The sequence below is a fragment of the Erigeron canadensis genome, chromosome 6 (genome assembly GCF_010389155.1).
Source record: "Erigeron canadensis isolate Cc75 chromosome 6, C_canadensis_v1, whole genome shotgun sequence".
Taxonomy (NCBI): Eukaryota; Viridiplantae; Streptophyta; class Magnoliopsida; order Asterales; family Asteraceae; genus Erigeron; species Erigeron canadensis.
The window spans coordinates 28864299-28880211 of record NC_057766.1 but is presented as its reverse complement, the minus strand read 5'-3'; the positions used below and the strand labels follow the sequence as shown (position 1 = coordinate 28880211).

Below are 15913 nucleotides of genomic sequence, written 5' to 3'. Positions count from 1 at the left end.
AAAACCAACCGGGTTTGTAACTTACTATAAGATATTTATAATGTATGCGTTCATACTTGTCCATGACATTAAAACATGCTCAAAGAGAACTCGATTTGGAGCTTTTATTCCTCTTCAAGTGGTTTGGTTTACTTGAACATTGACTCGGGACATTTTCTCTACCGTATATATATATGGAGTCTTTCCTTTTAGAGAAGTTGGGTAAGTCGCTTGTAAAACTATTGTGCCTTAGTGGGTATTTGTTATTTAAGGATATTTTTGTAAATTTTTTTTAATATATGAAAGATTTTTCTGTGTTTAAGTGGATTATGTAATGACTACAATTAAAAACGTTTCTAGCAAATACTATTTGTGGGTTTAGGTTAGTATCTATAACGATGTCATTCTGATTTGGGTTATCCACTTTTTATGTACTCATTGCACGTGAAAATCGCAAATTCACGAGAAAAATAATACTAAAACAAAATATCAACCAAGAAAAAAGTCCAAAAAATAAACTTAACAAAATAGTACTGTAGTACTTACTCTGGTAGACTTGTAGATACCGGCCAGAACATAACCGGCACGGCAACGACACGGCAGCAGTCAACCGTACAGCCATGGCAACATTCTCCACCAACCTCTCATCTTCCACCACCCTTTTCTCCCATCGTTATCCTCTTTCATTTTCAGTCAAACTCAACAAGGTATCCTATTAGTTCCCAAACACACTTTTCATATCTATATCTATCATATTATATATATATATATACACACTTTGACTTGATCTGACCATATATATATTTGTGTAATTATTAAAAGAATTGTAGGTTTCTTGAAAGGAGACTAGTATTGTTACAAGTAAAATGCTTAAATGAACCAACTAGTAGTAGTAACAGAGATTCAGTAGATTCTGAAATTTCTTCTTCTAGTAGTAGTAGTTCATTATCTTCTTCTAGTGGTGGAGGTGGCATTTCATCATATAGTTGGTGTGCGGGTATCGGCGGGTTAGGATTTCTCGAAACGACTTACTTGTACTACTCTAAACTCACTGGTTTGGATGCCTTTTGTCCCGTTGGTGGTGGGTCTTGCGGCGATATCCTTAACAGCAATTATGCTCTTGTTTACGGTACGATATTTCCTTTCTTTCGTATGTGTACTCTTTCGTTATAAATATGATTGGTTTTATGGCTAAATTGAGTTGCTTTTGTGATGGCTAGCTAATGCTTTTTGTATTTAGACTAGTTGGCATTAGGGGTTTCGATTTTCGAACAAACTGTATGAAATCGTCATCATAACTTGAATTAGGTTACACGGGTAGTAGGTTTGAGGTGAATAGTGAAAATGTCGGTTTTGGTTGGAACGGACTACCAATGGATTTGTTGGTAGTGGGTTACTTATTAGTAGGATTAGCATTGCAATTGAAGTGAAAAAGGATGGAACTTTTACAAACACAATGATCTGTTTATACTTGGAAGATTAGACACGGAAATTTTCTTTTTGCTATCATGAGTTATGTGCATTGGGTTGAGCTGAAATTAGGACAGCCATGACTCAGCATTTACAACTAGTGCGTTCTTCGGTAACTACCTGTTTTTTGACTACGAATTTTCTGTAATATACGTACTCATGTGTTTGTTTTTTTGAGCTAAATAAGGTGAAATGCTATATTTAGCATAACAAAATCTTGTATCGATTTCATAATTTGGTCGGAAACCTCATACTGTAAAATCAAATAGTTGATCCATGTATCATAAACCATGAAAGCATAAAATTTTGGGGTGGATTCGTTATCTCTGTTTACAAGCTACAAAGTGTTATAAACCGAATTTAGTTTACCAAAAACAGTTAATGTTTTTCTGAATACCAATGTTCATAACCACCCTATGCAATCTTATAACTACAAACGCAAATTAATGTTTCCAAACATGTTTAGTAACCTTATGAATTTGAGAAATGCGGCCTGAAAAATTAGGCATGTCATCTTGAAAAGAAAGTGTAGAACCCTGTAGTCAAATAGTAGGAGTATGGGACATAGTCCATGATTCACAAAGTGGGAGTATGGTTGCATGCATACTGGTTGTACAAATCATTTTGTTGACTACCGGGTTCGAGAAATGTTTAGGAAACGTCCCATTTCTCCACAAAAATTATTTAGAACTCCGATACTTGTAAGACTAAGTAATATTATTTGAAACTGCCAACTTTTTATTAGATAAAATGTCGGCAAGATGCCGAAAAGACTCCAAACAATATTAGATTAGTAAAGATGGAAAAATTGAAGGTTACTTCTTAAAAAGATTTGCTAACTCTATTGGATGTAATCTTTAGAACCCCGGGAATTAAAAAACAGAAGTATTACAAGGGAGTTTCTTTTTAACGACTCAAGAAGGTAGCTTTGAATTCCTATCTTAAGGATATCTCATAAAATGTGAATGCTGCTGAGAAATTCCACCGTCAATTATTCTTCCGTTGTTGATGGTTAGATGTTATAGGTGCATTCATTTCTGTGAAGGACACACCATTTGACCATCATGTCAAAAGAAATAATAATGGTCCCAGGAACATAATTTGATGAATTTTGCTCTGTTACGTATCATTTCTTCAATCACAAATAATTGCACTAAGAAATAAGTGCCATACACAAAACTGGTAAGCAGCTAAAGTCATGGGTGATCTATCTGAAGAGGACCTTGAACATGGTTTTTCTGGTTTTATAGGTATTCCTCTACCCTTGATTGGAATGGTTGCATACGGCGCTGCAGCATTCCTTGCACTAAAGTTGGCTACAAAGGACTTACCTTTTGGGATCGATGAAAGTAGTGGTGGATTAATTTTACTTGGGACAACTACCTCAATGGCAACTGCTAGCGCATACTTTTTATACATTTTAAACACACAATTTCCAGGAGCTTCTTGTCCCTACTGTTTAGTGTCAGTTCTGTTGTCATTCTCGTTGTTCTTCGCTACTTCCAAGGTACAATTTTAACTTCTAAGCAGAGTTCTTTTACAGAAACATTTCTCCACATTGTTTGAGTGGGCAGGCATTGGGCGAAACAAATGTTAAATAAGATAGATATTACTATGGATAAAAAGGCTATGACACTATGTAATTAAATATTCAAGTTATTATGCTTTGATGGTCTGTTAAAGTTGTTAATGATAAAGCTTAATTACCATGGCATATTTTCCTTATTGCTTAAAAAAGAGTAAATGAAGGTATCCCTAGCCCCGGTACCACAATTGGAAACCCATTGACTCACCCCTTATGAGCCATATGATGCTGGTAAAATACCTCCATTCTAATCCCCACATGATCTGGGCACCCCGAAGGATCAAACCCGCATCTTTAGAACTTCACATGTGGAGTCTAGGCTTCTTAGGTAACGGATACCTTAAAAGAATTGTTTTGGGTGCCAAGCAGGGATCGAACTTGGGACCTTAAAGTCACCAAGTGCTTCCCTAACCACTAGGCCAACTCCTTGTTGGTTATTTTCCTTATTGCTTAGCTATGTGCATGTGTACATTTTCATTTAGCTAATTTTTTGCAGATTTTGGGGTGGCAAAAGATCCGAGATGAAGTGGGTCTGCAGTTATGTATAGCTGGTCTGGTTTTTGCTGCTTTGAGCAACTCATATAGTGCAAGCCTTCCTCCCCCTGAACGGTAACTTCACTGTTATTATAAAAACAGTATTCCTAATTTCCTATGTCTCTCTTCTTTTTAATTTTCATTGATCAGGTGAAATTTTGTGGTTTGATATTATATCTACTGTATTCTGTTCTGTTTTCATATACTTGTGTATCAGGACTATTCATGTATAATAATCTCTATCCTGTTCTCCTTTTTCTCCTTTTTGCCTGCAGCTTTGGAGAGAAATTCATGCCATACACTCCAACCGAGATCAAGGCACCATCAAGTCCTTTAGCTCTTAAACTTGCAGCGCATTTGCGTTCTGTTGGAGCTAAAATGTATGGAGCTTTCTGGTGTTCACATTGTTTAGAGCAGAAACAGGTACACTAAACTGGAAGACGCTTTACAAATTACAAGTGTATTAAATCATCTATTAGTTATTTAGATCCTCCATGTGTCTGCATATATTGTTTATTAGCAACAAACGTGATGAAATAAGATGTCAAACATGAATTTGTGGAACATTTATTTGTGATTCATGCTTAATTTGCTTTGTTATATAGAGTCTTTTTCACTACTTTACTTCTGTAGCAAGTACTGTTACTACGTCCTTAATGCCCACAGTGTTAGTATGCCTATTACATGCCTCACATTTGTATTGTCTTCTGACACCAAACTCTATGAACTGGAAATGTATGAACTCTTTACAACATTGAAACTTAATACTAGGTCAATTCCATGCCTCATCTTATTGCATAAGTTGAAATATTCATTCCAATATAGAAGATCCTATATGTGGATAGTCAAGATTGCTAAATGGGTGGGTTGGGTGACAGGTAATATTGCACAGTTCCGGTTGAGATTATCATTTTAATGACCAACATCCATTAAATGTCAGTCCCCACATTCTTTCTGGCACTTGAATTAGCTCACTGTATGTGGACGTCAGACTTCCATCAAACTGGAAATCATAACTTCTAATTTTTAGTTGTAGAGCTTGCCATGCATTCTAAAACGTCAAATTGAGCTTAATAGCTTATTATATTTGAAATTTTGATTTTTCCTCTCTGTAGTCGCATGCTTTTATCCCTTGCGCTAATCGTGCAGAGTATTAAACATGATTTTTGGTACTTGTCTAGATGTTTGGACGTGAAGCAGCAAAGCTGTTGGACTATGTTGAATGCTTCCCAGATGGATTCCAGAATGGAACTGAATTAAGCCAGGAATGTAAGAAGGTCAAAATAGAAGGTTTTCCAATGTGGGTGATAAATGGCCAGGTGAGGACGCTTACATAAACTATAATCTTGCAACCCTGTTTTCATTGTTGTAATGGTTTACCTGAAAATTGCCCAAAGAATTGTATCTTTACAGAAAATGCAAGACAGATTTTGTTTAGTACAAAAGTGTGGATCGTCTTTGTGTAATCCTTATGTTAAACCCAGTCCCTGTTACTTATCATTGGAACAAGCTTTATATATTCACACACCGTCCAAGCTGAATTTTTTTTATAACTGCAATGTTTGACTCGTCATACATTAGTCAATGTTTAAGATGCCAATTTTTTTCGACCAATTTTAAGGATCTCATGGACCAGGTATATTTTGGGTCCAAAGTTAACATTTATTTTACAACTTTTCACATCTTGAAAAGTTTTTGTAGTTTCCATCTATAAGGCATTACTTTTTCCTGGACCGTAGGTATTGAAGGGATATCAAGAGTTCCCACAACTTGCTAAAGCATCTGGATTTGAAGCTGGTGAATTCAGTAGAGAGCTAGCAGAGCTTGCTAAACAATCTGCTGAAGCCGAGGCCAATATCAAACCATGATGAATGTATAGAAGCAGCATGTTGCCTACTCGCCTCCCATACAATGTGAAAGCTCCATTTCACGTATACGGATACATGTAAAGGTTTCATCGAGTTCATGCATTGTTGTTGTATGCTCATAAAACCTCGTATTTGTATTCTCTACAAAATTGTAGAACAATTACTCGAGAGTTGAGATATTTCAGCTTGTTATAGTATAATATGTATTAGTTGTAGACATCTCTTCGAAGAACTAGGTTTTCAGTTTACGAACTTTGTTGAAGGATGTTCTGTAAACATTTGGTTGAATAACCTTATGATTCACAGTTTAGATAATGTTATAACACTATATATCCTCTTATTCACTCACCATCATTCCATCAACAGGAAAGGGTGGCATACTATTTGCATTATTGTGGGGCACTTTTTCCACCTAATCCCGTTCATTCCCTCACCACCTTAAAATCTCATCGCCCTCTTTTTTGATGTTTGCCAGGCCCTTTGTCCATACATGAAAAGCCACATTGAGGGATATCAAGCTATAAGTGGAAAGCCACATTGAGGGATTCAATGCTTGACATTAGCAATAACGCACAATTTTAGCTCAAAGTGATTATATACCTAAATTGGATTAAAACTGAAACTGATGATTGTAGGACTTAACCCTTTGAAAAGGGAGTCCATCCAAAAATTCTCAACGGCCAAGGCAGAGCCTAAGCCGAGGAGGGGGTTTGGAAATAGTTTTCAACCAGCAATTGACGCGCCTCGGTTATTACCTCATAAGCTGCGTCATTGCCCCAAGCGCAAAGATAACCTCTTCATCCCTATACCCCTCTTTTTATAATGTCTGCCTCTCTTTCTTTTGTGCACATCCATCGATGTGGGACTAATATTAGAGGATTTTCATTTAAAGTTGGGCCAACAACCTTGTCATTTTTATTCCATATCGGCCCCAATTGAGAATCTATCTATAATATAACTAAAAGAGGGGGTTGGTGGTACACTTGACACCCCTAATCCCCCTCCTTAAGCCTAATTCTGTCTTCTAATTAATCCTTTATTTTTTTATATTTTTTACATTAATATTAATATTAATATTTTATAAACCGACCTATGTCCTATTAAAAAGATTTAAAAAAAAACAACTCTTTTTATCTTATAACTCTCCCAAAAACCTCCTCCGCATTACTCCACGGCAGCTCCAATTTTATATTAATATTAATATTGTTGTTTCTGTTTGTCTTAAGTTTGGATATAACAAACTACAAATTTTATATTTAATTAAAGTTGAAAAAAAGTAAACTAGATTCATTATATTTTGAATCATTTTATGTTTACTTTTTAGGTTTTTTAATTTTTTTTTTTTATCTATTTAATATATTTAAATTACAATTTTTTACATTTGATTAATATATTTTGAGACTATCCATGTAATGGACGGGCCTGAACACTAGTATGTATATATGTTGGTAGATCCGTAGATTTGCAAGTATGTGATAATAATGTGGTATAGTTTGGATAAATTCTTGTCTTGTCTTTGAAATTCATCTTAATTTTTCAATAAAAAGTAAATAAAAGATATTTATTCTAAAATTCATTTAACCAACCATGATGTTTTATTTTTTTAGTGAACAATCAGTTACTTTGTTTATATTAAAAATTACGCTTAAAATCTTAATAAATACATTAAATTGAGGTTGAACATAGATGATCTTATTTTTTTATTTTCTAAAATACTACCCTTTAACCAAAAAAAAAAAATATTACGTATCTAAAATTGAAAGTGGAGAGTTCATATTAAAGAGAGTACATACTTAAACTCACAGTAACCATGTAATTAACCCGAAATATAAGCATAACTATGTAATTAACCATAAATATGTATTAATATTCATTCAATACAAGCGGCACGTACACAAAATACATGTAACCAACACTATCTTTATATATACTAAAAGACAACTGACCTAATTGCTTATTAACCAATCACAAAAGTCAATTTGATAAAATTAAATTTTGATGATGTCACTTTTATATTTACAATTTAAACCTTTACAATTTATTTAATCTTTAATTATAATTAATTAAACTAACTTTATAATAAAAAGTGTGTCGTCTTTGTGTTACAGGAGGTATACCGTATATAGCTGAATTTTCAATACATATCCACCCGGGATAGTATATAGCTTAATTTCCAAAACATATCCATCCCAAATAGATAGATATAAATAACTTGAAATTATTATACTATGACTCTATGAGCATATAATCTTCAACAAATTAATTGTTAATTTACGTCGTCATATTTTTTCATGAAATCAAGTTAGTAATATTTCATCACTTAAATTCATTGTAACATAACTCTTTAATATTTAAGATGACTAAAATAAAAAACAAATATTTCATTAACGAATATATTTTTATTAACGGTTACAAAACACCAAATTATTCATTGGGTACAAAACTGGCATAGAACTAAATTTCTTTTAACATACTAAAAAAAAAAGTTGCCCTAAGAATTTATCGGCTCTCAATTCTATTAAGTTGACTTTCGTTTTCAAATTTAACTTTAATATACATGTTTTTTTAATCGCCAATTTACACCTTTTAGTTACATTTTTAACCAATAATTCTAATATAATAAATCAAAAATAATACTACATCCATCCCATTTTAAGTGTCCAAATTTGACTGTTTGAGTTTTTTTCTTTCAACTTTGACCATCAATATTTTTGTTTGTGTTATATAACACTTGATATAACATATATGGATTGATTGAGTTTTAATTGTACTTTTCATTGATATAACTTTAATCAACAAATATATAACTCAAACAAAGATATTTATGGTCAAAGTCGAAAGAAAAAGACTTGACCGATCAAAATAAGACAATTAAAATGGGCCGCAGGGAGTAGCTAATGTATATCTAATTGAGTAATAGTTAATATATATCCTAATAGTCCATTCTATCTTATAAATACGAATTAATCAGTTAAAAATAAATAAAATTCAATAAATAAAATTCAATGTAAATATATTTAAGATTATAAAGTAATTCTATTATTATTGTTCTCCCCAAGTTGACTTTTGTTTTTCAATTTTGATTTTAATTTACACTTTTTGATTAATTTAAAAATAATTAATACTTTATCACAGAATGTCTATCTAATAACAAAATATATAGCTAAAAATTAGAGAGGTTACAAGATTTGGATTAATACGAATTAATATTTATATAAATACTTTATTTTATATTATTTTTATAGATTAATCGACATTATGTTATTAAAAAAATAATAATATATAAATATATAAGAAACCTAACGGATTATAATTGAACTTATTCAATATACGTATTATCATTATAAATTTATAATCAAAATATATCTCATACATATTGTTTCATACAGTATTATAAATTTATTTATTTTTTTAAATTAAAAATTTCAACAATGATTAAATTAAGATTGTGTTCACAAATTTGGAATGACTAAAATTCTAAATAAATCGACCGATTTTGATAAACTATATGTCCTCCGAATTCTACTATCATCCATTCTTGATATGATTTAGCATTCAGTATTTATATTTGAACATCTCAATTTCTTTTTAAATATATTTTTACATTTTAACGTATAAATAATTTTTTTTTTTCATATGTTAATTCTTATATTGATAATATTGTATAACCCGTGTATTTGACACGGGTTTAAAATCTAGTACATTACAAAAAGCAACAAATAAGAATTTGTCTCACGAAATTACGTATTCACATGTAAAACATAGTAGGCTATCTTTTATTATATTAAAACATAGTTGCTCTAGTAACTTATCAGCCAATCACAACTCATGATTTCTTAAAGTTGATTTTTATTTTCAGTTTTAATTTTAATTTATACTTTTTTTACATCACAAATTTACACTTTTTAATCAATAGTTATAATATAATAAATAATCATAGCTAATATACACAAATAAAATGTAATACACTATGTGTAGCAATAAATCAAATAAAATGATAGTGACTTATTATGATTTTTTAATATTTAAATATCAAGTATGTCACAATTTACAAACATTGATGGACATCTCATATTTTGTGATATTCAAATATCGCTAAACATGTTACAGTAAACAACTTCGATTAACATATTTATTAAAAAATATTTTAATATAAAACTCAAAATGTTGATATATAGATTAATTTATTATTACTCATAATAGTATATTCAATTTTAAACTTTTAATAACTTAAAATCTAGTATATTTTTTTTAAACCTGTGTATTAAATACGGGCATAAAATCAAGTACTCAAACAACGAAATCTATCTCCTAAGAGTTCCAATTAGTCTTTCAATACATCATAAAGCGTTACATTACACTACTCGTGTGTTCATATACGAGATATTCATAAGTCTCTTTTAAACCAAACAGGCAAACATATTTTACAATTTTGGCCATATGCATGATTAGTCTAAGTTAAGAACAATTATTACGAATCGAATATGAGATATCATGCCAAGTTGAATATGGGACAAGTACAACTTATTATTAATTTCTTTGAGCATTAGCTCAATGGTTGAAAGGTCATTCCTTCATTTAAAAGGTCTTATGTTCAAGTCTTGGGAGGACATAGGAAGTCCCTTTACGAGGACCTGGCTTGCGTATATTCGGGTTCAAGTCTGAAGGGAACGTTTACCTTTATTAATCGTCGTGTCTTTGGGCGTGTATTCAGTAGGGAAACCCCCCCCCCCCCCAACACCCCCCCCCCCCCCCCCTTTATTAATAAAATACCTGTTTATTAATAACATAACATATACGCGACACATAGTGTCTAACTAGAAATGTCTATTTCAAATACCTGTTTATTAATAAAATCATAGCTAACTAGAAATTTCGTGTCGCGTATATGTTACCTTTATTAATCGTCGTATCTTGTCTTTGAAAAAGACATTTCTAGTTAGAGGAAGTTATCTAGCGCGAAACTGGTTAAGATAACATATACGCGACACGAAATTTCCAGCAAAATTAATCTTTTAGAAAAAAAAAACCTTATTATTAATGCTTAGCTGGTATACAACTTCACATATTGTTTATTCTATTCTGTGGACAATTATTTTGTTTGTAGCTTTTGTCCAGCTAGAAAATTAGCTTCTGTTACATAATTTGTAGGTAGGTCAAGGAACTTCTTGTTTTTTTCTTTTGTTAAAATCTGTGTGTGATTAAAGTTGGAACTGATCGTTGTAGGACTCGACCCTTTTAAAAGGGCCGGTAGCGGGTTTCCAAAAATTCTTGAAAGACAATTGACACGCCTCAGATATTACCTCATTAGCAGCATCATTGCCTCAAGTGTAAAGATAGTTTTTCAGCTCCCGTTACCCCCTTTCTATTTATGAATCTCAGCCCCTCTATCTTTTGTGCACATCCATCAATGTGGGATGTGGATCAATCACACAACGTTTTACATCCTTATATTAATTTTCACAATATGTTCAATCCATCTTGCTTTTAATTACTCTATTTTCCAAAGGTATATGATTGTGATCATAATTTGTCATTATGTAAAAGGGTTTATTCCAAAAAAAATAACCTATTTACACAAAATTCCTATTAAAGGTAACCTATTTTGTTTTTGTCTATTTAAAGGATCATATTTTCAAAAAATTCCTAATAAAGGATATATCGTTAGTTTTTGACAGACGGAGCTCGTTAAGTGCCACGTCACTGATGTCACGTCATCAGTTTTGATGACGTGGCACTTGACTTTGACTGGCTTATTTTGTTTTTGTCTATTTAAAGGATCATATTTTCAAAAAATTCCTAATAAAGGGTATATCGTTAGTTTTTGACAGACGGAGCTCGTTAAGTGCTACGTCACTGATGTCACGTCATCAGTTTTGATGACGTGGCACTTGACTTTGACTGGCCTAATTTCGATATATATATATAAGTCGGTCAAAGTCAAGTGTCACGTCATCAAAACTGATGAAGTGGCATCGGTGACGCGGCACTTAACGAGCTCCATCTGTCAAAAACTAACGATATACCCTTTATTAAGAATTTTTTGAAAATAAGATCCTTTAAATAGACGAAAACAAAATAGGTTACCTTTTAAAGGAATTTCATGTAAATAAGTTATTTTTTTATGGAATTTTCCCTATGTAGAACTACATTTATAGATTTGATGGACTGACAAAATAGCTAGTTTAATGATTATAAAAAATGCAACGTACGATTTAATTAGTGGGAATGTATAGCAAATGCCAACACTCAATTAATCAATATGCTGGCCGCCTGGTTCATGAATTGAATGTGTGCTTCTTGGCTAGCAATTGGCAATGTTGAAGATTGTTAAATTTAGCTATATCTAACTAGTGGCATAGAACGGACGTTAATCTATAAGTCCAAGACAAAAGATAAGATGTATAGGAATTAGGAAGACCGAAGAATTCCATGAACACAAATGAACCAAGATCTCTTCGTGTTCGTTCAGTTTGTTTACAAACCCTACACGGCACACGGTAAAGCTAAAAGATATGTGGCTCATGTAAAGCTAATTAAAACAAAGATACATGATTGACTAGACTCGTGTAGTCCTGTGCAACTTTTAAGTGTTCATATATTCAGAGTTAAAACATTTACTAATTTGCATGTTGCAGTGCATTAATTCATGCGTTACTTGCAGTTTTTTATGAACATTAATCTGTGTAACGACACTAATTTTTACTCCACACCAATTTGATATATGACTAGTAATATGAAATTAATGATGGGAACATATATTCACAAAGTACGAGTTTATATAAGGGTTTATCTAATTTGTAATCACTCTTTATATAAGGAGGTCAGCTTTATTACCCAAGGTACTTAGGTCACATAATTTTAGCATAACGCTATTTGTTCTTTAATTAAAAACCATTAGACTTGGGAGAATTGTAAGACTTAACCCTTCAAAAAGGGAGTCTTTCCGAAAATTTTCAACGGCTAAAGCGGAGCGCCTTAGCCAAAGAGGGGGTTTGGAAATAGTTTTCAACCAGAGCAATCGACACGCTTCGGTTATTACCTCATTAGCTACATCATTGCCCTAAGCGCACAGGATGGTTTTCACCATACGACACTAAGTTTTTCATATACGTTATTTATATAATGCCTGCCCCCTCTTTCTTTTGTCATCCACCGATATGGGAATAATTTTACGGATTTTCGTTCAAAGGTGGCTCAACAACCTTTTCATCTTTTTGAGATTGCGTGTATGTGTCTTTCATTTGTAACACTAGTCTCTTATATATGTTGGTAGGTATGTGGTCTAGTTTAGATAAATTCATGTCCAAACATTTAGTACATGTGGCTTGCCTAGTCTTTGTAAGCCATCTGAAGTCTTCACCATCATATTATTGTTATTTTATATATCTTAGTCATCTATAATATAAATAGAATAAATTACACAAATGATTTACTGACTAATCCCGATATTGTTGGTTTCATAAATAGAGTTTAAATATTATGTTGGTCATCTCACAACTATTTAATTTGCTCTCGAACGATGCCTGATCACTCAAACGGAGTCCTTTGAGTCTCTTAATTTTAAACCAAACATATTCTACACTTTTGGCAATTTGATTAGTCTCATTTAAGAACAAACATCAGGAATCGAATATGAGATATCATACCAAGTTGAATATGGGACCAGTAGAACTTATTATCAAAGCTTAGCTGGTATACAACTATACATATAGTTTATTACATGAGGACTTGTGAGGTCTAATCTGAACTTTCGTTACATGCTTCAACATGAGTGGTATGTAAAATTCTTTATTCTGTGAACGGCGGAAATTTTATTAATAACATAAATAGATCAATTAGCAAGTTACTAGAGGTCAACTTCAAAAAAAATCTAAATTCTTCTTTAGACTTTAATTGTTAGGACCGTAAAAAGGTTTGAAAACGCTTATATCGATTCCCGTCAAATGAGAATGAGAAATGCAACATTGACCATGCCCACCCGTTTTTACCCCGTAATGTTTTTGGTGCAATCCCAAATAAGTCTCGAGGCTACGCTACATGCCTGAAACCTCATTACATTAACAATGACAACCTTGTAATGCAAGAAAGCGCAACCGTACACTTTTGTACGAAAGACCAAAATTATTGTTATTGCTCCTGCTCTGTATTGTCGATCAAAATAGTTCGTATATATATATATATATGTGGGTGGGATAAATTGAGTATAGCTAATTTGAGTCAAAAAAAAATCCATGTAACTTACACATCTGTAAGTTAACTCCGACCACCACCACCACCACCATCATCATCTCTGGCCACCACTATGATCCTCCGGTGACGGCGACCATCTCCGGCGAGACTTACACACGTGTAAGTACAACTACACATGTGTAAGTTAACTTTCCGACGAGAATCAAGTTCGTTTTCGGATGGATACAGTACGGGCCAGAGGCCCTCATTCGTTCTAAGCTGACTGTCAAGGGACGCATATGGGAATCGTATGGATTTGATGGGCGGTGATCCAAGAGATAATGAAGGTTTGCTATGGTACGGGAGAAGCCCTTGATGCCGGCGGTGTGGTTGGGGTGGTCGAAGATGATGGTGGCCGGTAGTGGTTGTCTCGCGAAGGAAAAAACCTAGAAATTTTAAACCCTAAAATGCTAAAAAAGTTGTACTTACACATGTGTAAGTCTCGCCGGAGATGGTCGCCGTCGCCGTCGCCGGAGGATCATGGTGAAGGTCGGAGATGATGGTGGTGGTGGTAGGAGGTGGTTGGAATTGGAGGAGATGTAAGAAAATCAATGGACTTTTTTTTTACTTAAAATAAGTTGGACTTATTTTATCTTTCCCATATATATATATATATATATAGTGAAAAATTATTTTGAGAACCTTTTTCTTTGCGAGAACTTTTGATAACTTTTCAAATCAAGCTCAACCGATGATTATTCTTTACATGAAAATTGTTTTTTGATTGTTTTCTGAATAACTTATGTGTAATTTTGAAGTTTATAAATTGTGTGGAAGCATGGATTCTCATCCGTTATATAATTACTAGAGTGGTGCCCGCGCGTTGCAGCGGCGACGGTCTATAACGCTTTAGACACCGTAACGGTTTATATCGTTCAGTTTACTTTCATGAGATGCGTCAATGCAGGATCTAACCGTATATATCATTCTAAAAATAAGTCGCGGATTAGGTGCAAAAAATAATGAAGTGCAAACATTAACCGTGAAAAATAACCACTTACAATTGTAGGGGAGGAGACTAAGGCAATTAAAAAATAAATAGTCAAAGATTAAAATTTAATACGAATATACAAAGGACATAATTGGTTCGTAATTTCATGAGTTATAAATTTTTTCTTATCTGTAGCAATACGTTCAGCAATATTTTTAGAGTTAATGGGGGTTTTGATAATGTTTGACCCTAAATTAATTGGGCTCAGTGATGAATAAGATTAGGGCACAATCACTATGACTCCTGATAAATCATTGTGAAGCTAACAAACTTTTAGCGAGTCTAAGGTGACAGTGATTGTGTGATGAATTTGATATGATTGATTCTTGATTGACTGTAAGTATTGAATGTGATTGAATGTGTCCGTTGACAAACATTGAATTGAGATTTTATATGAAGTATATTTGGAAGGCAGACAAGTACTTTCTGGGATTAGTATATTGTCAATTTCCTTTTCCTTGTAAAGACTGTAGCTTGACGTGCATTGATTATCCATATGAATATTTACTTTTATATGTCATATGTATAATTTCTGTAGAAGGCATTCTTATATTGTCATGCCAAGATGTTATATTAAGGTGACACAATATATGCGAATTAAACCTTTGCAAGAATTGAATTCGTGGGCATGAATATGTATATATACTCAAAGCACCAGACGAATACTTTGGTCCTATAACTAACTCGATACTTCAGCCCACAAAGGAATTAGATCGGCCCATTAGGTTAGATACCCACTCGAGCAACATATATTTATGTAGGGAGCATTGCTCATGCTTTTATTGTCATCTATCTGGAATTGTCATATCTCGATCATGTCCACATCCATATATTACGAGCAAGGCTTTTGAGAAGGTATCTCTAGCCCACGAAATTCTAGCCCATTAGGTTAAATGTGACATGGCTGCTACTATTACTAGATCTCGAGCAAGAGGCCATATCTCGAGTCTTACATTTATTCAAGCAACATTGTCATATCTCGAGCCACTTACTATATCTCGAGCTCCTCCTTCCTTGTCACATCTTGCTAGATCTCGAGCTCCTCCTTCCTTGTCACATCTCGAGCCCTCCACATCTCGGGCATACATCGAGCCTATCAGATTATAGTCTCCAATTTAAAACTAAATATGTATATACATATATTTCGATATCTCGAGCGGCTCTCCATGTTATATCTCATGCCTTTCTAATTCGAGCTCTTCCTCCCTTCGTTCATATCTCGAGCATATATCCTTGTAAGTCTAGCTTTTTAAT

General features: G+C 33.2%; 1 protein-coding gene and 2 non-coding genes across 3 annotated transcripts; 1 reads left to right on the top strand and 2 right to left on the bottom strand.

The window, feature by feature from the left end:
* The first annotated feature begins 475 nt into the window (after window positions 1-475).
* Window positions 476-5764, top strand: LOC122603424 (thiol-disulfide oxidoreductase LTO1). The gene is made up of 7 exons (XM_043776121.1): window positions 476-686; window positions 802-1108; window positions 2700-2956; window positions 3531-3643; window positions 3844-3991; window positions 4750-4887; window positions 5308-5764. The coding sequence occupies exons 1-7, from the start codon at window positions 600-602 to the stop codon at window positions 5434-5436; spliced, it is 1179 nt and encodes a 392-aa protein (XP_043632056.1). The 5' UTR covers window positions 476-599; the 3' UTR covers window positions 5437-5764.
* Window positions 5765-6071: 307 nt separating this feature from the next.
* LOC122606347 lies at window positions 6072-6226 on the bottom strand. The gene has a single exon (XR_006324864.1). It is a non-coding gene; the product is annotated as a U4 spliceosomal RNA (small nuclear RNA).
* A 6128-nt stretch (window positions 6227-12354) lies between these two features.
* On the bottom strand, window positions 12355-12513 carry LOC122606349. The gene has a single exon (XR_006324866.1). It is a non-coding gene; the product is annotated as a U4 spliceosomal RNA (small nuclear RNA).
* Window positions 12514-15913: the final 3400 nt, after the last annotated feature.